General features: G+C 58.6%; 2 protein-coding genes across 2 annotated transcripts in view; one reads left to right on the top strand and one right to left on the bottom strand.

Annotated features, from left to right (window-relative positions):
• The window catches only part of FAM132B (family with sequence similarity 132, member B), an 8,320-nt gene extending 2,370 nt beyond the window's left edge, over positions 1-5,950 (top strand). Inside the window, exons 2-9 of the mRNA XM_006893510.1 lie at positions 1,955-2,161; positions 2,844-2,966; positions 3,620-3,722; positions 4,402-4,643; positions 4,708-4,816; positions 5,005-5,095; positions 5,540-5,618; positions 5,852-5,950. Of these exons, the coding sequence (XP_006893572.1) occupies positions 1,955-2,161; positions 2,844-2,966; positions 3,620-3,722; positions 4,402-4,643; positions 4,708-4,816; positions 5,005-5,095; positions 5,540-5,618; positions 5,852-5,950 (1,053 nt within the window). The remainder of the gene's footprint in view (positions 1-1,954; positions 2,162-2,843; positions 2,967-3,619; positions 3,723-4,401; positions 4,644-4,707; positions 4,817-5,004; positions 5,096-5,539; positions 5,619-5,851) is intronic.
• Positions 5,951-8,200: 2,250 nt separating this feature from the next.
• ILKAP (integrin-linked kinase-associated serine/threonine phosphatase) lies at positions 8,201-23,149 on the bottom strand. The gene is made up of 11 exons (XM_006893509.1): positions 23,035-23,149; positions 22,252-22,308; positions 17,989-18,105; positions 16,732-16,858; positions 14,544-14,650; positions 14,210-14,303; positions 13,706-13,793; positions 13,213-13,334; positions 10,526-10,645; positions 8,534-8,615; positions 8,201-8,341 (listed from the first exon to the last, which is right to left on the bottom strand). Exons 1-11 carry the CDS (start codon positions 23,147-23,149, stop codon positions 8,201-8,203), a joined length of 1,170 nt encoding a protein of 389 aa, XP_006893571.1.
• Positions 23,150-23,673: the final 524 nt, after the last annotated feature.

The following is a 23,673-nucleotide window of genomic DNA, read 5'->3' as shown; positions in this document are numbered from 1 at the left end:
CCCTCCCCCCTGTATCTCCCACTCCCCTGCTTCTTTCACAAACATGACCTGGTTGAACCTGCGTTTCCCACCTTGGAGTCTTGGTGAGTGAGGTGGCCCAGTAGGTGGTTCTGAGAGTGAGCTCCACGCATTCATTCTGCACTAACCACTTAGAGGCCAGGCCGGCGGACCTTCTTCTCACTGTGGGAACCTGTCCTTGGAGAGGCCATCATGCTGCGAGCGGTGGAGGGTCAGGGAAAGCCAGGAGGGCCCTCCACATGACGACGTGGCTCATGCAGCAGGACAGAGACCATGAGGATGAGACGGGACAGGGCTGCAGTCAACTGGACGGTACCTAGCCACTGCTGGCTTTAAGGAAGCCCCTCAGGAGTCTCCGTGGCGGCTGCCATGTGCCGCTGAGTCGTCTGTGACTCACAGCGTCCCTATTACAACCGCGCTGAACCTTGCTCTGTCCTGAGCAACCTCACTGTCTCACCCCTATTACCCGAGTCACTGAGTCAACCCATCTCATCGAGGGTCTTCCCCTTCATCCTCCCAAGCATGACGTCCTTCTCCAAGGACTGGTCCTGCCTTGCAACATGCCCAAAGTATGTCAGATGAAGCTTCAGAATCCCTGCCTCCAAGGAGCACACTGGCTTCACCGTCTCCAGGACGAACCTGTTTGTTCTCCTAGCAGTCCATGGTGTATTCAGTACGCTTCTCCAGCACCACAGCTCAAAGGCATCAATTCTCCATCATCCCTAGTCATTGTCCAGCTTTCTGATGCATAGCATGTAACTGTGAAGACAATGGCCTGGATCAGGTGCACCTTAGTCTCTAGACTGACATCGTTGCTCTTCAGTACTCTGGAGAGGACCCTGACAGCAGACTTTGCCCAATCCAATTCGTCTTTTCATTTCTTGCCTGCCAGTACCAAGAGTGCTGATTGTGGAGCCGAGCAGACTAAAGCTGTTAATCTCAATTTCTTCACCATCTGTGCAAGAGGCTGGGCTCTATGAGGAGGAATGCAGCTGACACAACCCTGCTTGCTGAAACTGAGGAGGACCTGAAGCACTTGCTGCAGAGGGTCAAGGACTGCAGCCTCCAATATGGACTGAAGAAAACAAATATTCTCACCACTGGGCCTGTAGGCAGCATCATGATAGACAGTGAAGAGGAGTCTCTGGTTTAGAAATTAAAGAAGGTCTCATGGCAACAGAAAGTGTGGTTAATTGGTTAGATTTTTTTAGTTCTCTTTTGTATTTTCATGGTGGTTAGGATTCCTCCATGGAATCTCTAGCAGTTGTTGCTTGTCTTGCTGGAGCATCTGGAAGGTGCATTTCCCCAGCTGTGGTCTCTCTTTCTCTGGGGTCTGCCTGCAGAGCTCTAGGTACCTGCTTGCACCGGTTTCTGTTCCCAGAGGCCTGGAAGGAGCTGGTGGGCTGGTGGGTGGGTAGCTGGTTCCTGGGCAGGTAGCCCTACAGGGATCCACACGGTCAGCTGTCCCCTAAGACGTCTCTGTTGCAGCAGTGTGGGGCTCTGGCTTGCTCTGAGTGAACTGTGCAGGTGTGCCCAGGTGAAGGACAGCACAGCCCGCTGCACTCTGCACAGGGGCCCCAGCTATCCTGAGGAGGGGATGGGAAAGGTGGGGACCCCATCTGGGAAGAGCTCAGAGGAAGGCTGTGAGTCTCACGCCCAGCCTGGGGCACTGAGGCTAGCACCTAGAAGGCAGGAGGATGGAAGTGGCCTCTGGGTCCCCATAGAGGCGGGAGGGAAGCCGAAGCGCTCACGAGCTAGCTGGGAGGGGGCCTCATTGCGGAGCTGGGGGTGCCCCCTAGCCCAGCTGGCGTGTGTCTCCGCAGCCCCTCCCTGTGTCCCCCTCCCTGCGGCGCGCGGAGCCGGAGGGGGTGCAGCGGAGCGCTGGGCGGGAGCTCGTTATAAGGCGGAGCACAGCGTCCTCTGACACCTCCCCAAGCCTGGCCTGCGCGCACACCGCCCCCAGGACGCCGCCAGCCGCATGGCTCACCGGCCCGCAGGAGCGCTGCTCGCGTGCGCTGGCCTCCTGGCCTTCGTCGCTGCGGCTGCCGGCCTCGGACCCCCAGGGCCCGGAACGTCCGCCCCCCAGGACCCGCCGCCCGGGAACGAGCTGCCCGCGGGGCCGGGCGACAGCCACGTGGGGCTGGTAAGACGCAGCCGGCTGAGCGCCTCGCCAACTGGGCCCCGGGACTCAGTTTCCCTCAGAGGATCAGGGCTGTGTGACCTTAGTTCTAGAGGGTGTGAAAGGGTCGAGTTTAACTCTGGAGCGAGTGGGCAAAGAGGGCGGCCAGTCCCCCCATTAAAGCTGACTTGACCCAGGCCAGGGAACCTCTGTTGAGCACAGAGAAGGAAACTGAGGAAATGCAGTGTAGACAAAGAGGCTCTTAGGGAACAGAGCAAAACCCACAAAGCACACCCACTGCAGTGGAGAAGCTCCAAAATCCCAGCAAACCTGCAGGGCAGAGGAGAGCTGCCCAGAGGGCTGCCCTCTCCCAGAGCAGACAGACCACCATGTCTTCCTTCCGGGGGACTTCGAGTTCCATACTCAGTCACTGCACCACCAGGGCTCCTGTGAGCACCTTTTTTACCTCCTGGTCTGTTTGGTGTCACTCCAGGGCCTGAAACCTCGCCAGGCAAAGTCCAACATGGGCAGCTGGGAGGACAGGTGATGGGGCCTGTGGAGGGACAGCCCTTGCGGGCTTGGGGACATGACCATGGAGAAGGACACGGCCTGGCTTGTGAGGTGTGGAGGGTCTGCAGGCAGGGCCACAAAGCAGGCACAAAGCTTCCTGCCGCACTGGATGGCACTGGGACTGGCTATGTTCCAGGAACCCCTCGGCCAGCGGGCTCATGGCGTGGACCCACGGGACACCTGGATGCTCTTCGTCAGGCAGAGCGAGAAGGGCATCAACGGCAGGAAGCGGAACCGAGGCAAGGCCAGGAGGCTGCGGGTGAGTGCCACCGCCCGGCAGGGACAGTGTGGAGTGAATGCCAGCCAACAATAGGAGGGCGAGGAAGAGAGTGAGTGACAGCATCCACATGTGAGGGAGTGTGTGCAATAGAGCGTGAGTGCAGGAGTGCAAACGTGACAGCGAGTGGGCGTGTGAGACGGAGAGTGAAGGAGAGCGGAGCAGGAGCGCGTGCGTGTGTGGGTGTGGCCTAGAGTCGTGTGCGTACACGTGTGTATGTATGCTGGACATGGGAGGGTGCGGGTAGAGACAGTGTTTCTGAGAACATGTGTGAGTGCATGGACAGTGTGCAGGATGTGGGACTGTGGACTGTGTGAGTGGTCACAGGAGAGGGACCTCTACCTGCTGGCCCACCCCAAGCCCCCCTCCCAGCCATCTCCTACAGTGCACACAGTACAGCCCCTCAGCGTGGGACGGCAGTCAGGGGACATGGGGTCTTATGCTGGGGCCAGGTGACCCAGAGGAGGGGGCCTGGTCCCAACCACAAGGATGCTGGGTGGCCCCAGTGCCCTGGTCACTTCCACCGATCCCACCGCTGGTCTGTAGCCAGGGCAGTGCCTGTCACTTTTGAAGCAAGCTGGACCGTCCACTCAAACCCTCGACCCAGGCTCCCTCACCTTTAGGTTCCCTTTCAGCTTGGCCTGCCAGGACCTCCTGGACCCCCTGGACCTCAAGGCCCCCCGGGAGCCGTCATCCCTGCTGAGATGCTGCTGAAGGAGTTCCAGCTGCTGCTGAAAGGTAGGGTGACACCTCGGAGGGGACACAGCCAGTGCGAGCTGGCAGGGGCCTGCTGGGAGAGGTACGAACTAGCATATGGCATGTTCTGTGCCCTCGAGTCGACTTCGACTCATAGCGACCCGAAGTACAATAGCTCTGAACCCGGCTCTATCCTGAGACAAGCTCAGTGTTTGACACACCTGCCTTCATTACCAGTTACTGTGTCAATCCTCTCAGCCGAGGTCTTTCTCTCCTTGACCCTTCTGAGCATGATGTCCTTCTCCAAAGGCTGGTCCTTCCTAGCTACACGCCCAAAGTATGTCTCAAAATCCCCGCCTCCAAGGTGCAGCCTGGGCTCCCCCTCTCCTTAGCATTCTGTTATGTACACAGAGCTCAGGCTTAATATTGGAGGAAGAGAACTGTGAGCCGACTGGAGAGGTGAGAAGAGGCTGGGAGACAAAGGGGTCCAGTCCGCCCCAAGCCTCCTGAACTTCAACCCACCAGGTCCGGGGTGGGTGGGGAGGAGCCCCCAGTGCGCACACATCAGGGCCTTGCGCGGTAGGGACAGGCTGGGTAGGGTGGTCCATAGTAGGAGGCATGGGCTGGGGGGCTCTCGGCACCGTAAGGACAGGCGGGGTCTCCGGCGCAGAAGGATCGGGTGGAGGTGGGGGCCCCGCTCAGCCACGGCTCCCTCACCCAGGCGCGGTGCAGCAGCGCGAGCGCGCGGAGACCGAACCCTGCACCCGCGGCCCGGGCCCCGCCACCCTGGGCCCCGCCAGCACGGCCGCCGAGGAGCCGGAGGAGGAGGCCGGTGTCCTCGCCCTGCTGAGCGCGCCCCTGCGCCCGGGCCCGCCGCGCGTCGAAGCCGCCTTCCTCTGCCGCCTGCGCCGCGACACGCCGGTGGATCGCCGCTCGCTGCACGAGCTGGGGCCCTACCTCGTGGTGAGTCCGCGCGGGCGGGGACGCGGGAGGCCCGGAGCCGCGAGTGACCGCCACCTCCCCGCAGCCCGACGCCGAGGGCGCCTTCCGCCGCGGCCCCGGCCTGAACCTGACCAGCGGCCAGTACACGGCGCCCGTGGCCGGATTCTACGCCTTCGCCGCCGCGCTGCACGTGGGTGAGGCCCGCTGCGGGGAGGGGCCGCGCAGCCAGAACACCGCCCCCAGGACCAATCAACACCGCCCCCGGAGCCACGCCCCTGACCTTGCCCCCCCCCCGCCCCGGCCCTGCCCACCCCCTGGGCCCCCGTCCGACTGCCGGGACCCCTCGGGTCCACACTGCAGCGCTGCATCCCCTCTCCTTCAGTGCTCACTGAACCGCTGAAACGAGGGCCACCGCGCGCCAGGGACCACCTGCGTCTGCTTGTCTGCATCCAGTCCCAGTGCCAGAGCAACGCGTGAGTGGGTGTGCCCACGCACCACACCCCAAGCACCCCTCACGCCAGCCCCCCAGAGAGCAACCATCTCGGGCCCTGGACCAGACCTGGCCCGACCCCATCCTCACTGGTCTTGAGCACCTGCGAAGACCCCTGAACCTGCCCTGTCCCAGGTGCTGCTGGCTCTAAGCCTTGGACACTCTCTTTAGTCCCGGCCTCTCAGGTCTCAGTGCCCAAGGTCCCGAGGTCACACCTGTGCCTTCGCTGCCTCACTCACCAACCCCACTGTCCGTCCTTCAGGCCTGGCACCAACACCCTCTGTGTGGAGACTTGGCCAACACTAGTGACCGCGCAGCACTGAGAGTTGCTGGCTGGGGTTCAAACTGGGAGGGGCATGAACTAGACATGACCGATTTGAGCAGAGGACCCCAGGGATGAGCTGACCGGGGTCCTCTCTGATCATAGCTCCCTGGAGGCCGTCATGGGGCTGGAGAACACCAGTGACCTCTTCACACTCGCTGTCAGCGGTGTCTTGTATCTGCAGGTGAGTGAGGCTGCTGGGACTCCTCTCTCCCACATAGCCACAGCAGGAACCCAGCGTGTCCACCGCGTGCCCACAGCCCTGGACACCAAAGGTGGCGCCATTGGCATGGACTTAGGGAACAAGCATGTACTGGGGCCTTGGCAAGGGCAAAGAACCAGAATAACCATCTGTGCACACACTCGCTGACCACTGCAGTGAGGCTGAGTATACCACCATCACTCTCCCCTCTACAGACTGGGCAGCATGCCTCGGTCTTCCTGGACAACGCCAGCGCCTCCTCCCTGACCGTGCGTGGTGGCTCCCGCTTCAGCGCGGTACTCCTGGGCGTATGAGCAGCCAGGGCAGACCCTGCCCCACCAGACGGCTGGACACAAGCAAGGGTCCAAGCGCCTCCTAGTCAGTGTTTGGAGTCAGTGGCCCAGCCTGCAGGGATGTGGACCTGTGTCCTGCTTGCAGAAGCATCTCAGGTGTTCTTGGGCTGTGGTTCTGGAAGCTTCTGTCTTGTTCCATGTGCCCAGATACATTTCATCCTACCCCCCTTGTGCTCCACGGTTACAGTGGGCCCCTTGCTTGTAACTTGGCCCCCTTCCCAGACTCTTCCAGCCACTGTGTGTAGGAACTGCCTTGTGTGGGAGGCCCATCTGTCCAACTTGGGTTTGCAAACCTTTCCCACCACCTGGGGCCCATCCTATCTGTCCCTCCCCACCCATGCCTTCTGCCAGAGGCCCTTAGGGGAGACTTGGCGACCACTACAGGGGAGCGGGTCAGGGGACACTGAAGATCTGGTCCTAGGACTGAGCCTGCAGTTTGCCGCTCCCAGGAAGCCTGGAAGGATGGAAGCTAGCCCCCAGCCGTGGGTCAGGAGGGGACTTCTGGCTCATGTCCACCAACTTGGTGGACACCTAGGATGGTTCCCAGGAGTGAGAAAAGCCAGGCTGTTAGGAATAAATCTGAGATCAATTTATTGGGGGGCCCCTACCAGCCTCAAGAGGTGGGCCACTACCAGGTCTCTGGGTCACACTGTCCGTGGTCACCTTAACTCTCCAGCTGAGCTCAGGTACCCATCCACACACCCGAGTCCAGGTCGTCTTCTGGGGCAAAGCCCCTCCTGGGGACTGCAGACACCCCAGGCCCTGGTTCCCCACCCGGCCAGCCCTGCCCTGTCCTACCAAGAAGCGGGTGCCTGGCCTCCTGGCTGGCTGATAGAGGGGTCACACCCTTCCTGGGTCTCACCCCACACCAGTGAGTGAGCAGTGTTTCAGAGAAGCAATCTATTTCCCTGGAAAGTGCTACATTATCTCTTATTTTTTCTACATAAGTGTATGCTACAGCAATTTATTGAGATATTTATTGTACAGCACTGTCAAGTGAGCGCAGCTATGCAGTGGACTTGATGGGGTGGGGCAAGTAGAGATGCCACATCATCACACCGCGGGACAGTCTGGATTAGAAGAGGCCCCTGGAGCCCACCCGGAGGAGAGGGGGTGTCCCCGAGCAGAGGGGTGTTCTGAGAAGAGGGCGTGTCCTGCTTGCTGTAGGGTGGAAACAGCAGGGCCCTATTACTCAAGTTGTTCCTTCAGTGACATAAACCACAGTCTCCCAGCAGAGCCAGCAGCTGGGCGCAGCCACACCTGGGGTGCCCGCACCCACACCACTCCCCAGTCTACAGGCAGACCCCCGTGGGGTGGGCTAGGCTGTGGTGGGAACCTGAACAGCACTGGTGGACTGTATGTCTCTCTGGGTACTCTTGCATGCACATTCTTATCTGTGCCCTGGAGTCAGTCTCCACTGACAGACCCCCGGATGGGGACAGAGGACCCTACAAACGGGCCACATGGCCATCAGTGAACTCTTAAGATCACTGTCTGTGAGCAGGAATGAGCGAGAAGCGCTCGAAGGCTCAAAGCAGATCTGGGCAGGCAATGCACATGCCATTTCCTGCCTTCACCAGAGGGGCCTCTGTGGACCAGCCTTGGCAGCCACGGCCCACACGACACACAACCCAAAGCTGAGCAGAGTCTATTGCTGGGAGGCCCCTAAACACTTTACACCCAGAGCCAGGCAGACCTGAGGTGGTTCAATCCTCAATGCAGATGCCTGCAGTCCAGACGTGTCCATGAGCAGAGTGGAAATGGCTGGGATAGTGCAAGAGTGGCCAGAGCCAGAGACCAGAAGCAGGCCCCCACAGACTGGCTCGATGCACAGTGGCCCCACCCCTTCAATCTGTAAAATAGGAAAAGGCAGTCCTCCGGGAGCAGGCCAGAGCGGAGCACTGACCACGGCTGGAGCCGAGGACCTGCCGGGTAGGTGACTTGAGATGGCCCGCACTGAATCTCATCTCGGATAAGCCCGGCCCAGGCCCCACACAGAACTCCAGCCAGTCAAGACCCTCCACCTCATGTAAAACGGATGGTCCCCCTCCCCAGGGCTGTGATGCCACCACTTGGCCCAGTGTCAACCAAGATGCACCCGTCCCCGAGCAAATGCCGAAGGGTAAGAAGAGAAGGCAGAAAACTAAGAAAAACCCCAAAACCTTTATTTACAACCAGGGAGCCCCTGGGCAGCCCCATGGGGTGGGCCTCTCACGGCCCGATCCGCACCAGCAGCACCGTGACGTTGTCCGCAGAGCCCCGCTGCACCGCCTTGCTGGCTAGCCGATTGCAGGCTGCCTCGTAGCGGGCGTCCACAGCGGGCTTCCCTTCCCGGGTCTGGATCTTCTCATCCTGTAAGACAGGAAGGGGCACACCTGGCAGGGTGGTCCTGCACCAGGGACCACCAGCACCTGCTTCCAGGCCCCCCAGGCTGCTGCTTCCCCTCCACCAATCAGGTGACCAGAGAGCCCAGCTGGCAGGGTCCCAGCTGTCCTACACGCAAGGATGCGGAGGGGACAGGGCACTCCCTCGGGACATGCTCACCTCAAGGCAGGACAGGATGAAGTTGACGGCCTCCTCTGGGGTGAAGACCTTGAACAGGCCATCACAGGCCAACAGTATGAACCTAGGACAGGAATCCGGGGGGGAAGCAGTCAGTCATGGCCCACAACCCACAGCCTGTGGGCAGGTGAGGGAGGGAAGGCGAGCACACGGGGACCCTGCCTCATGGCCCAGGCCAGGCAGGGGGAGGGGTCTGAGCCAAGAAGGGGCCAGCGTGGTGAGAAAGGTGAATGATGGCCTAGGGAACAAAATGAAGTACTTTTACATCAAGTTAATTTCTGGGATGCTTGTTAAAATGATTAAAAATTACCCATCATAAAAAAAAAAACAACAAAAAAACCCCATCATTACTTTTCAAAGAGAAGAGCGAACTGGGGGGGATGGACAGGGATGCAAGAATGAATGGAAACCCTAAGTCTCTGTAAACTTTCATTAAAATTAATTAAAAACAACAACAACAACAACAAACCCAGCACTGTTACCCGCATCCAGTGCTAACCCAGGACCCCGTCCGTTCAGTTCATGGAGGGGCTTCCTCTCTCTGACCCTCTACTGCTCCCCGCAGCCCCTCAACAGGACAGGGATGTGGGGTGTGGAGAGGTCCAGGTTCAAGACCAGAGAAACCAGTCATGTTCTGAGGCCCCCACAGCCTCCAGGGGTGCCCAGATGTATCATCACCACCTCTGACCCCCACGAGCCCCCGGTGTGGCTGGACAATGGTACAGCCACCAGGGCCAGCAAGGCGTGGCCAGGTCCCGTTCAGCAATGAACACAAGGTGGGCTTTCAGGTGGCTTACAGGCGGGGCGGAGAGGGGGTGCGACACTCTGACAGCCCGATTCACACGTAACAACCCAAAATGAAGGCACGACTGAGGCATTAAAAACTCCAAGGCTGTGGGGGGCCTAGGTGGTCAGCGGGGGACTTCCAAACCAAGTGCCTGATTCTTGGTGGGTGTGACCACTAGTTCAGGGATGGGCTGCACTTGCAGGCATGACCAAGAGCGTCCACTCTTCCCTGTGACCACAGGACCCAGACCTCAGGGATGGCTCTCACCAAATGAGCGCTGGCAGCTGGAATGCCCACTGGACCTCCCCTTAGCCTGTGTCGGGGCCTCAGCCATTTCCCCGACACAGGGCACCGAGCGCATGTGCACCTCTGTGGCTCACACACAGACGGGGACCCACACCCCACAGGGACAGAGCGGGCCTGGTCCACACTGGGGCTGGAGAAATCACCCCAGGAATCCGTCAGAAGCCAGGTGGGAATGTTCCCAAGGCCAGGCTGGAAGTGGCCAATGGATGCTCAGGGAGTGGCCAAGGGACAAGGTCCCCAACCACAGCGCGGGAGGATACGGCTCAGGTACCACTGAGAGACTGGCTCAGCTGCGGTGTGGCCGACAGGTCCTCCTGACCCCATCTTCTCTCAGTCCTGCTGTGTGCTGTTGGGATGGACTCGCCCTTGTCCTCCAGCCTCTGCCCATCTCTCCCACAGAGCAGCTGGTGGGTTTGGACGAGGCACCTTTGGGTTGGCAGTGCAACTCCATCACTAAGCCACCAGAGTCCCTGTGTCCTCCTGTCACAAACGCTCTTAACTCCACCACTGTCCTCAAACTCAGGGTCCTCAACACAGAACAACTGACCCAGCACTGTCTGTCACTAAAGCTTCCTGCCACCTCTTTCCTGCCAGGGGCACCTGACTGGCCTCGCTCTGTCCCTTGGCCTGGATTTCCTCTGCCAGGAAGACAAGCCTTCTTCCACGGGCAGCTCCCCCTGCTGCAGCCTCCAGCGGGCCTAGTGTAACCACCGGCAGAGGCAAATGCACTTACACGCGGGCCAGGAGTGAGCCAAAACACAATTCTCAGCTGTCTCAGGGCCCAGCACAGGCTGACACTCAGCTGCCCACTCACCCATCAAGGGAAGGAGGCCGGGTGGGGTAGGGGAACCCCTGGTGCACATGTCCTGTGGCGGGGTTACCTGTCATTGGGCGTCAGCTGGCACCGTCTGATGTCAGGCACAGAGGTCACCCCGCAGCGCTTGTACTGGCCATCTCCGATGGAGCGCGACACCTCCAGAACGCCCAAAACGCGTCCATCTCTGAGGAGAGGAGGGTGTACTGAGTCCACCTGGTGGACAGGACTGAGGAAGGTGCAGTCACAGAGCGGCTTCACCAGCCAGGCCTCCTCATTGCCTCCCACAGCTCCGCCGCTGATGGCCCGGTCCTGGATGGGGCTGTCCAGGTGCCCGGGGCCTCGCCTGCCAGAGCCGTGTCCACTCGACACCTGTCTGAGCCCAGCAGGGCTCCATGTGGGGGAGAAGGTGGGTGACAGGCCTCACCCCACAGACTGGGGCGCAGATGGCCTGCGATGGGGCTGGCACTGCTTCCTGCTGCATTTCTATCTTGCAGCAGCTCGGGATGCCCGCAGTCAGGGCCCAGAGCGGTGAACAGAGTCGTCTGCACTCCCTCCACAAGGTCAGGCCAAGAGCCAAGTGGCCAGTTCCAGACCTTGCACATCATCTTAGCTCATGAGGACACGTGTGCAGAGCTGAGGGGCAGGGTTCTAAGCACACTTGATGGTGGACACCCTGACTGGGTGACAGGATCCAACAGAACGTGTCACAGCCTGAGAGCCATGGGCTTAGAATCCCCTGTTCTCCTGCTCCTCACGTGTTACAGGAAGGGACCTGAGCAGAGCCAGGAGTTTGGGGGTACATTCGGGGCAGCACTCTGGAGAATGCGGCATGAAGGCCCCCAGGGGCCTTCCCTCCTGGTGAGGATATGTCACAGGCACAACAGCTCTGCAGACACCGATCTCAGAGGCTGTGGTCAACCATCCTCTCCAAGACTCACAGTTTCGCCTCTAGAGACTGAGTGGAACGTCTGCCTGAGAAGGTGACAGAGCTCCCCAGTGACCAGTGAACCTGCCCCCCACCTGCCCCAAGCCATGACCCAGAGGGAACCTGCCCAAGCGCCCACATCCAACACAGAAATCTGGACACATCGAAGGCTGGTGAACAGCGATCAGACCTGCCGTTGGTGCCCATGCATTCCAGATCCACATACCCCCCCCCCCATTCCTGTTGAACTGGACAGCGACCGGGCTAGGTGCTGGTGCTGACCCAGCCTTGGCAGTGTCGGGCTGTGTACCACGCTGATCCCACACTGAGCAGCACGGTGAATCTGGCCAGGGACAGAGCATGGCACCTGTGCAGCGCCCATGCTCCCTGACCACATCTCCCCCCGCCAGGGATCCAGCATGACCCTGTGGAAGGTGCCCCTCCACTCCAAAAAGACTGGCTCAGAACTCTGACTTTACATGACTCCCAGGGGGTTGCCATGAGGACAGCTGGGAGCCTGTGACTTCAGAGAGCCTGGGTCAGCCTGCTGGAGCTAGAAAGACGAATTCTTAGCACAACGCTCAGCGGGACAATCTGTGTGCACACCAGTCTACCAGGACCCCGTCACTGCTCCAGTGCAGCCCATCTCCCAACAATCTCTCCCAAGACCTCTGCACTGACCCCAAGTTATAGGGCACGATGGCAGCTGGAGTGCAGAAGGAACCAAGTCAGGGGAGCAAAGATTACCTTGCCATGAGTGGTTTGGGATCTGAAAGCCACAGGGGTGCGTCTGTCCCCGAGCTCAGCCTCTGAGCTGGACGCCCCAGCTGCCACGGGCATCCCCGCACAAGGGTCCAGAGGCCGGGCTTCAGAGGTTAACAATGATGTGCACAAGGAGGCAGGTTAGCTAAAAGCTGTCCCACTGGCCACAGCAGGCAGGTCCCCACCCCCACAGCTGCACTCCGGACCACTTACTCAAACAGGGAGGAAAGGGAAGGATTCCATTCACCCTGCTTTGCATGGGGACAAGGGATGAGAGAAAACCCTCCCAGAAGGGCAGCTAATGAAGGCGGAAGAACCAGAGAGCTGGCTGCCCTGCCCCTGCCCTGCCGCCCCGACCTCCCGACCTAGGGGGAGCTACGCGCCTAACCATCTACCTTTCCAACTGGGAAGACGATACTTAGATCAGAAACATGCCCCACTGAGCAACACGGTCAAGATTCTGCAGCCCACAAAGATGTGCACCGCCTTCAGCTTTCCCAGGGTGGAGACACCAGCTGGGGGCAGCACACGGACTTCCAAGCCAGCCCCAACCTGCTGTGTCCCCTGCAGGCCACACACCTTCAGGCACGCCACCAGCGCTCACTGCCACTTCCCACCGCCCTCTCCAGAGATCGCCCCAAACTGTGACTCAGCTGTCAGGAGGCAGCCTGCAAGTGGACACGTGACTGGGACAGGACTCCTCTGAACACGCCCCATCCACTCACACTGTCCCCACGCTGCCCAGCAGCATGGCCTCTCCGTCAACTGTGTGCGGACGGTGCATCTGGACCTGTGTGAGGCCTCCCCGTCCACACACTGTCCGAGAGTGTCCTCTCCTCGAACTGGAGGCTGCCCCTCATACAGACAGTCTAACTGGACCTGCATGAGGCCAGTCTCCTGACATTGCCCCCATGCTGTCTGCTGTGGACACGGGGCACCCTGCCACCCCCACGCTGCCTGTCGTGGACGTGGAGACCTGCCCGCCCTCACGCTGTCTGCTGTGGACACGGGGCACCCTGCCGCCCCCACGCTGCCTGTCGTGGAGCCCTGCCCGGCCCCCTCACCTGACGTTGCCCCCCGCCTTCTGGATGCGCATGCGCTCCTCATACTGCGTGGGGTTGTGCTCCTTGCTGAGGCTCAGGGCCGCGTGTCTATGGCTCTCTTCGTTGTAGCGGCACAGGATTGCCTGCGAGGGCAAGGGAAGGGCATGAGCCTGGCCAGCGGGCACCGCGGAGTCGCAGCTCAGCCTCCTGCCCACAAGCTCGCACAAGGAAAGACCGCTGAGGCCCAAGCACCAAAGCAGGCAAGCTGCAGGGAGAAGGCGCAGGCCTCAGCCCTGACCCGGATGAGCAGCCCACGGCCCATTCGGATCACACACGGCCCCACCGGCTGTGGGCTCCTGCTGGAGCGCAGGGCGACAGACTGCACCCCCAGTTTCAGGCTAGTCTGCAGGACACAGCGCACTGCCCGCATTACCGACATATCCTCCCCAATACAAGCTGGAACGGTGGCCTCTCCCGGAGCACACGGGGCCCACGGGGCCACCCAGCCACGTACCCGACTGTCTCCGAGGTTGGCGATGTACAGGGTGTTGTCTACAGCCAGCACGCACGTGGCCGTGGACCCATCCTTCCACGCAGGCTTCCTGGGGAAACAGCAGACACCCATCACCCAGCTGGCCAGCACTGGACGCAGGTGGAGCGCGCCCTGGACTTGAGGAGGACCAGCTCCCAGCCACGGCTGTGCCTCAGCTTCCGTTAGGTGCTGAGCTTGCTGGTGCAAAGCACCCCGAGGACAGCGCACCACTGTGACCCCAGAAACTGGGCTGCAGTCCACCCACCGGGACAGCAGCGCCAAAGACATGCCCTCAGAGGCAGCCTCTCAAGGTCAAAGGGCAGCACCTGCCCAGGAGAGTCACAGAGACCACAGAGGAAGTGGAAGAGTGCTGCTCCCTGGGGACCCAGCGTGCGCTCCCGTCCGATAAAGGACAAGGGGACAGGAGAGAGCACGATGCTGGGTAAGTGCGGGCCGGCGCACCCCTTCCCGGCGCTGGGCACTCACTGGCTAGAGGCTTGTTTAAGGAACTCCTCGTCCGTGTGCTTGAAGGTGTCCAGGAGGCACCTCTTGACCATTTTCTCCACACAGACTGCGTCCCCTGCTCCACAGGAAGGAGAGAACAGACGTTCAGCCGTGTGCCACAGGCCGTGTGTCACAGGTCGTGTGTCACAGGCCGTGTGTATCACTGTCTGCTCCCAGCAGTGTCTGCTAGCACGGCCACCGTCCCCAGTAGCAGCCCATGAGCACGTCTGGCAGGAACAGAGGGAAGGAGCCTTGTACTCTTGGTAACCACCCAGTCGGAATCGGAATGAACGCCAGTGGCATTCGTCTGTCTCACCTTTGGGGAACTTCCGGATTAAGTTCTGATGCAGATTCTGTGCCGCAAATTTCGAGGCTCGGATGCCTCCGTGTCCATCAAACACAGCGAAGTAGGAGACTCGCGCACTGGGGGAGAAGAGCGAGTCCTTCAGAGTCCCCAGCGACGTGGACGTCCGGCTCCATCCCAAACACCAGCCTACAGGGGTCCCACCCTCCCAAATACCTGTCCCACAGCCAACTACAAGGCTGTGAGCAGGCACCTTTCACAACACACCACGCTCAAAAGCCAAGACGACCTGTTAACTAACTGTCTTTAGGGGAACAAATCAAAACTGAAACCTTTCCCACTGAAGTCCGACTTGGTGCTAACCACGCACACAGAGCTACACAGGACTGAGCAGAAGACCATGAGTGAGGGCCTGAAAGGGCCTGGACGGGCCAGGGTCTGCAGCCAACCACTGCAGGCTGCACGCAGCCCTCAGCCCGCTGGGCGGGTTGCAACCACACAACCAGCCCTGATTTTGGTGTCCCCAGGCACAGGAACGCTTAGCTAGACTGTCGCCCACCAAGCGAGCATCGCGGCAGAAGGTCTAACTGAAAAGGCAGTTCCAGCCCACCAGGCCCTCAGAAAGTCGGGGGTCTCCTTTTGTAACATTTAGCGCCTCAGGGAGCTCAGCTGACCCCGTGGCCCTCGGGTTTGGTGGGAGTCGGCTGTGAGTGTGCGGAAGCATTATGAAGAAGTCAGAGGGATCCCAAGAATTTAAACAAAGAGCCCGAGATATCAAGTCAGCACACGCTGCTGGAAACGTGGCACCAAGGGACGTGCCTGACACCAGACTGCCATAAACCTTTCACCTAGAAATGTGCCTGTGTGCCAAGCACGGGAGGACAAAGCATGCCAAGGCCTCACCTTAAAGCGCCTCCTACCAGTCTTATTAGAACCCCACTCCTACAGAAGGGGCTGTGGGTGAAGGTGTTTCTGGCTGACGGTGACCCCTGGCACTCGACGCTGTGACCTTGCAGAAGCAGCCACCAGGCCTGTCCCGTGAGGCATCTCTGAGTTCCAATAACCAGCCTCTCAGCTGGTGGTGAACACTTGACTGTTGGCGCAACTGGGCACACCCTTTACACGGTCAAGGGCACTCAAGATTGACCTGCTTCAAGGTGCTCGTGAGAAATGACATTTCTGACACAGAGCTGCCCTTTCTTCAAGCATTTCTGCCTCCATTCCTTCCTGACAAGATAAACCCTATCAAGCTTATAGCTCACAGCCCACGGGGGACAAGTGGCTTTCCACAGCGTGCTGGGGCTGAAAGAGGCCTAGAAACTGGCCACTGTGACAACCACCTCGGAAACCACCCACCCACCCCCAACCACCACGCTGGTCCACGGTGCTTCAGGGCCTGCTGCCTGTCCTCCGTGAAACCACCCGCCCCCACACAACCACCACGCCGACCCACGGCGCTTTGTCGCCTGCTGCCTGCCGTGCAGCTCCCTGTCCTCCGTGAAAGCCAGCCCCACAGGAGCTCCCCCTGGGAGTCCATTCCTGTCGACACACAGTCCCCAGCCATCGTTTTCCCGCCCTCCGTACCCCAGCACAGTGTGGACAATGCAGAGGGGACGCTGGCTGATTACTGGCTGCCACTCCTCCCCGCTGACATTTGCCAGGTTTCACTCCAGCCCTGACAACTGGAGACTGGCCTGTGTCACCCGGTCACCTGCACTGGCTCAGGGGTCCCTTGCTCATCAGCAGCGTCCGCCTGTCCTCTAGGGAGTGACCCTGCCGGCCGAAGCCCATGGCTGTCCACTCGGAGTGTACCGAGCACCCCCCGATGGAGACATTCGTCTTCGCGGGGACACGAGGTGCAGCCGCTGGAGTCAAACCATCCGTGTTTTTCTCAGCAGGCCAGTGCCCACAATGCACCACCTCCTGGGGGCTGTGGGTGGGATGTGGGTGTGCCCCGGGAGCCGAGCAGTCGCCTGTCCTCTCTCCACCCCATGCCATCAGCAGCCTTCACCCCTGCTCTGTGACAACAAACACTGTCCAGACACTGACGACCACCGCAGCCAGCCAGGACCCCGGAGCCGACGGGATGATGGAGACCCGAGTCTGTACCCAAGTTCTTCCGACCAGGAAGAACCGTGGCCTTTCTGCCGAGTCCGGCTGTCCAGGTCAGGAAGGGGGCATGCCGCGTGTGGCCACTCACATGAGTGACGCAGGGGGCCGGCACTCCTCCGTGATGTCGTTCAGGATGACGTGGGCATCTTGCATCTCCTCCCGCTCGCCCTTCCGCTCGGCCACGTAGCCCTTCAGACCCAGGATTGCGGACGAAGCTGGGGAGAGAGAGCAAAGCCAATACAAAACTGTGCCCGTCCCCTGAAGCCCGAGGCCCAGAGCGTGGAGGGAGAGGGCGGATTCACTCGGCAGTGTCCCGGAACACCCCGAGGCGCTGCCCTGCAGCAGGCCTGTGACTAACGCCACTCTGTCTGACAGCGCCCAGAACCAAGCAGGGGTGCCAGAGAGGGGTCAGCAGGGACTGTGCCTGTCCAGGAAGGACTGTGAGCACGCTGCACCCACACGCGGGGAGCGACTCCAACAATCGCTCCAGAGCACAAGAGCTCTTGGCTAACTGGGCACAAGGCGGCAGCTGTCCCCAAAGTTACACTAAAATAAGTGTTTTCTTGTTTGAGGTAGGGGAGAATTTAAACAGGAAAAACGAACTGCTTCCACTCTGACAAAGAAAAGGAAGGAACACTGTGGACAAAGCTCTAATCCAAGGGGCAACTAGAACAGTGTAGGTGCACTTCCGGGGAGAAGGGTGGTCCCAGGGTGACCCCTGAGCCATCCCTGCACACCTGCCGGTGCTGATGGGAGACAGCACCTGGTCAAGGACAGTCAGGACAATGTGACGCTTTCTCTCACTGGTTCTTTGAACTCCCTCACGCTCACTTGACCAAACTGACTACAAAGTCCAGTTGCGTTTTCCAGGAAGCTGTTCCTGAAGTTTTTCCGGGAAGCTGCCCGGAGTAAAATCGCCAGCCACAGGGCCAGACAGCAAAGGAGCTGCAGACTGAACCATGACCACCTGGTGTCCTCCCTGGGAACTCCAAGGCATGTCAGGGGATCAGGGGCAGTGGAGAGGGAGGACACAGGTGAGACCCACTACCAGTGTCCACCTGGGGGGACCTCAAGGGTGAGACCCACATCCGCCCTGGAGGACTCAAGGGTGAGATCCACTACCAGTGTCCACGCTGGGGGACCTCAAAGGAGAGCCCCACTACCAGTGTCCACCCTGGGAGACTCAAGGGTGCGCCAGGGAGGTGAGGACAGCCGAGAGCGGAGGACCCACTGTCCCCTCACAGAACGAAGGGAAGGGAAGCGTCAGGGTTACGTGGCTACTTTCCGCTCTGAGCTCTCTGGACATAGGGAGTCTAGTATGTTTTTTTTCAAACTGTCTGAAAACCTTTACAAACTTTCTTTTCCACAAGCTCTTCACTGCCGTTCTTCTCTTCCTCGGCGGGCTTTCTCTTCACCCCTTTCCCCTCATCCGTCACCAGGGATATCGGAGCAGCCAGGGAACCTGGAGAAGAATAAAGGTGGCCAGGCAGAAACACAGCTGGAGACTGCCAGAGCAGTGACAAGACGCAACGTCACTCCAGCCCCAGACAGAGGCCAGCCAGGCCGGCAGGTGGGCACTGGAGTGACAGCGGCCGGCAGGGAGAGGAAGGCCCAGAGTGGTGATGGCGAGATTTCTGCCCATAAGAAAGGCATGTAGGTAGTGACATGGGGTTTATGTTCACAACCTCACTGACCAACACAGATTTCCAGAATCTGCAAACAGACTAATGTGTTTAAAAAAACCCCTCAGACTGGGCAAGTCCAAAAAGCTGCAAGTGCTAAAACCAGGCTAAGTGGAAGTACACACATCCTGACAAGCAAACCTGGGCCACTTGCCACAGGGGTCTGTGCTCACAGAACAAAGCCAGGTCCACCGGCCGCAGGGGCCTGTGCTCACAGGACAAAACCAGGCCCAAAGCTACAGGGGTCTGTGCTCACAGGACAAAGCCGGGCCCACCGGCCGCAGGGGTCTGTGCTCACAGGGCAAAGCTGGGTCCACCGGCCGCAGGGGTCTGTGCTCACAGGACAAAGCTGGGTCCACCGGCCGCAGGGGGCCTGTGCTCACAGGACAAAACCAGGCCCAAAGCTACAGGGGTCTGTGCTCACAGGACAAAGCCGGGTCCACCGGCCGCAGGGGGCCTGTGCTCACAGGACAAAGCCGGGTCCACCGGCCGCAGGGGGCCTGTGCTCACAGGACAAAGCCGGGTCCACCGGCCGCAGGGGCCTGTGCTCACAGGACAAAGCTGGGTCCACCGGCCGCAGGGGCCTGTGCTCACAGGACAAAGCTGGGTCCACCGGCCGCAGGGGGCCTGTGCTCACAAGGCCTGCAGACAGAAGTGCGTCTTTAGAATCTTCTGTCATTCACAGAACCTGCACCCTCAAGTCACTGCATGGGCCTCCCTGCCTCCGTGTGGTTTAATATGGATGAGGACAAAGCAGACTAGGTGTTTGTCACTGTACCCAGTACATCCAAGTGCCCTTCGAGTAAGAACCACTGGCCCAAGGACTGGCATGAGAGGGTCTCACGCATGTGCCCATTTGCTTAACCCACTCTCTGCATTTCTGAGAGCTGAGGGGGCAGAGGTCCCGTGCTTGGTGATGCCCACCCATCAGGTGCTTCCATGATGCTTCCATGACGATCACAGCCTGGAGACCCCACTGGGCAGCCTTCCTCTCTTCCCAGAGTCATGAGTAACTGACTTGTGGGCAACAGTGTGGTCTTGTTTCAGAGGAAAAGGAAACATCCTGGCTCTCAGAGTGTCTATCACTGACAGATGGGCAGACATCTGCCGCAGTGTGGCCGGAGGAGCCGCCCTGGAGCGTAGCGGGGTAAATGTGAGGCCACCAACCAGAAAGGCTAGTGGTTTGAATCCACCAGCCTTTTGTCAGGAGAAAAACTGTAATTGGAGCCATCTGCTCCCACAGTTCACAGCCTCGGAAATCCGGGGGCAGTCCCGCTCTGCTTCCCTCTCCCAGAGCTGGAGTCCACTGCTGGCCACGGTCAGGGTTTGATATGCACTCCACGATAAAGCACAGGAATGGAGAATGGTCATGACGTTTCTAAAGGAACCGTCCCTGGCAGCCTGCCGGCAGCACCCACCCCTCATCGCTGTGTCCACTCCGCCGGCTCGGGCAAGTCCTCACACTGGGCATTGACTTGTGTATACATGGAACCCAACGTACACCAGACCAACCCGCACGGCCAGTGTATAAACAGGAAGATGAGTCCTGTGAGCGTGAGAAGAGTGAGGCGCACACCCTCCACGTACTGGACACAAGACTTTGGCCAAAGACATGGGACAGATGGGTGTGGAGGCACGTGGAGTCCTTGCTGAGGCGGTCACTGTGCTGTGCCCTGCCAACGGTCAAGGGAGCCACGCTGACTTTCCTTCCCTTTATAAACGGTTCAGAGCCCTGTCTGCACATACTAACTTCCATTATAACCTCGAGTGCCAAGTCTTTAAACACCATTCGCTCCCGCAATCTTGCTACTAGGGGCATATTCACAGAAACAGTAACACAAGCTAACGTGCACACACCCATGCCTTCTGCAGCATTGTTTACCAACAAGCACCCGGAACCACCCACATCCTCTGGGGACGGACGGGTAAGCAACCGTGGGACATTCACTCAGAGGCGTACTGAGCGTCACCAGAACACGACCAAGAAATCGTGGAGCAATCCCAACCTGGGGGAATGAGAACCAACCGTGCTGTGCAGTGAAGTCGGTCACAACAAGCCACGGTGGCAGAAGGGCATGACGACAAACAGTAACGAAAGGTTTACACACGGCATCAGTCCTGGAGGGAACAGGACTGAGAAGGCAGCGAAACGGGGAAAAAGGAGAAAAGCTGGTGGGTCGTTGTTGCTGTTGTGGACTAAAAGTAAGAACCTGCCCACAGCTGACCTCCCGCGGCTTGTCAGAGGCTGTTAATCACGCAGGAGACTGCCCGTCCTTCTCTTGCAGAGCAACTGGCGACCTTGAACCACAAACCTTAAGGATTGCCATGCAGTTCCTTACCACTAGAACCCAGAGCTCCTGGGTGATTACAAGGTGTAATCAATCAATCAATCAAAGGCAATTAATGTTATAAAAGAAACGTCTAGAAATGATTTTCATGAAAAACCAGTATGATTGTAAACTTCTGTTCAAAAACAAATCCATTTTGTAAAAATCAAATCCAACAAGACCAGGCTGGAGGTAGAAATGGGCAGAGCTGGCTGTGGTGAGGGACTGGAGGACAGAGGGGGATGCAAATACACAGCGCTCTATTCTGTCTACTCTGAAAGGGTCTACCATAAAAGCTTAGAAACGCTTCTGTCGTCACTGGTAAGGTTTCAGGCTAGCTGTGGCGAGGAACACACTGTGGTTGTGGAGGGACATGGGCCACAGCCTTGAAAAGGAAACTCGGGAGTTTGTATGGAGCTATCCCTCAGACATTTTCTAACACACAGGAACCCTCTAGGACACTTGGTGACTGCAGCTGTCACACACCCTGCAAGGATCTCAAACAGCAGGTCACAAAGTTTCTGATTTTCTAGTCCAGAGCAAAGTTACACTGACAGCAGACTTCAGTCTCCAAAGTATGCGGTACCACTAAAACCCTGAACTATTCTGAGAAGGACAAGAACGGGAACGGACAGGAAGTGAGCATGCGCTGTTGGAAAAACGGAGCTGACAGAACTGGGTGGCACGAGGTGCTGAGAGGACACAGCACGTATGAGGCTCCATGAAACGGGGTCTCGGCCTGGACAGTTAAGGCCAACAATCTTAGGACAACGAGTTATCAACTCAGACCTGAAGCAAACGGAAGGTGAGCCCACAGGAGACAGGCCCGCCCGAGGACACAAGCGCCAAGTGCCCGGGAGGCAGAAGGGGCACATTAGTTGTGACAATGGAGACAGAGCTGCTGGCTTCTTCCCTTCTACTTAACACATTACCGCAAATGACAGCTAGAGCCGTCCTGCATGTGTTTCTAAGCACGGTCGTCAATTTAAAAGTGTGCAGCAATGTGTTAACTGGGACATGAAAGCCAAGTAGGAATCTGAATCAGGGCAGCTAAGGGTGGACTGGAAGTAACTGAGGCGGCGGTTCCAAGACCGCTGGGCACAGTCTCACAGCCAGGGCTCGCAGGCCGCCCCTCCCTGAGATCAAAGCCCTCCTCAACGTCAGCGGCATAAACTAACGGCCTGCTTGTCTGTACAGGTTCAGTCAGGCCCCTGCCTGGGTCACCTGCACAGGTGAGGAGGGCGCTGCAGTGCAGACCTAGGACACCTGCCGACGCAGGGAGCAGACCAGATGCAAAACAAAAAATTCAAAGGAAACGGGTATCCTAATGCTGCAAGTCTGCTCCCCACAGACGAAGTTAGGTGGTCCCGGAGGTCCCACCTCTGCGCCCCGACAGTCCTGCAGAAGCTCGGTAACCTCGTGCAGGGTCACAGGGTGAATTAAGAGTAAAATTCTCTGCACTGAAAGAGCCAGAGCCTGCGGAGAAGGAAACTCCACAATCCCACAGACAGTGAGAGCTCACAAAGGGAGGCAGCCCACCAGTGGGCCTCACACGCCTGCTTCAACGGACGGGCTAGTGAGCCTTCCTCTGCCACTTACCTGGGTCACCGCTGCCAGCAGGTGGGAGATCATCAAAAAGCAAAGGTCCCCCTGGCCCTGAAACACAGCAGAGCACAGAGTGAGCCCATGGCCATGGCCCGCAATCCACATCACACAGCCCACCGGTCACCTTGGCGCGGGCAATGCCCACTGGTCACCTAGGCACGGGTAGTGCCCACCCGTCATGGGCAGTGCCCACCGGTCATCTAGGCACGGGCAGTGCCCACCAGTCACCTCGGCATGGGGAGTGAGACCGACTCCATGTGTCCAGTGGCTGCAGGCACAGCCGTCAGCAGGACCTTGAAGCTATTTTATCTGAAAGTCCTACCATCTCAAAGGGAGCTCTGGTGGCTTACTGGTAAACAACCAAAACAAAAGTTCACGGTTCAAATCCACCAGCTGCTCTGAGGGAGAAAGACCGACAATCTCTTCACATAGATTAACTGTCGCTGAAAACACGCTGGAGGATCAGCTAAGGGTCAGTTCCCACTCGATGGTCACTCAACAACAACCACCACCATCTTGAAGCAAATGTGCCTCAGAGAGCTTGGAACTCTGAGAGGAGCCGGAGACCCACTGCCCAGCTCGGACCCGGCACTGCCCAGCACGAGCACAAACGGATTCTCTGCCTTACCTGATGCCAGGGATTCAAAACTTAAAACAGGCCAACACCTAAAACATCTGCATGTTAAAAATGGGGGAAAGGGAGAAAGATTGAAACCACTCCGATCCCAGGATGAGTAGAGACGTTGACACACACCTGGGAGAGCCTGAAGACTGTACCTGAGTCAGTACTGCTGGCCGGGGGGAGGTCATCGAAGAGCAGGAGTCCCTTCTGGGCATCTTTCCCTGAAACACAGAGGTCATGAGAGAGGACAAGGCCACAGGCCAGCGTCATTTTCAGGAATGGGGGGGGGGGTGCCCCTGATATTGAGAGAAGTTAACAAGCAAATATTGCTGACGCTAGTGGACATTATTCTGTTTAAAAAATCGTGCCCTGGACAGTCCAGCTGTCTAATAAGCCAGTTATGTACAGGGACACATACACAGCAGCAAGGAGTCACTTCAAATGTCCAACAGAGACTTTAAGACACAAAAGGTATTTTTAGGAAAATATCTTTTCTGATAACACTAAATGCAACCCACAACGCAAACAATTTCATTACAAGAGACTTCTAGAAGAAAAATCCTGATTCTAGAGCAAGAAAACAATCATTTTGCTCAAGACAGATGTTTAAAATTAAGAGACTCTTCTCTTAAAAGGTCTTCAAGGTCTTGAAAATGTCTCCTCTCAGTAAGATTCTGATAAAACCTCAAGCACACAACACGAGAGTAGGTGATGATGGCTGAGCGAGCGGGCTGGTGTACACCAGGCTGGTGCATGCACATCAGTCCAGTGTGAACTGCCCTCCTGTGAACCAG

Source organism: Elephantulus edwardii, unplaced genomic scaffold, assembly GCF_000299155.1.
Source record: "Elephantulus edwardii isolate Elephantulus edwardi_28Jun2011 unplaced genomic scaffold, EleEdw1.0 scaffold00127, whole genome shotgun sequence".
Taxonomy (NCBI): domain Eukaryota; kingdom Metazoa; phylum Chordata; class Mammalia; order Macroscelidea; family Macroscelididae; genus Elephantulus; species Elephantulus edwardii.
The sequence above is the reverse complement of the archived record's forward strand: the minus strand, read 5'-3'. Positions and strand labels throughout refer to the sequence as shown.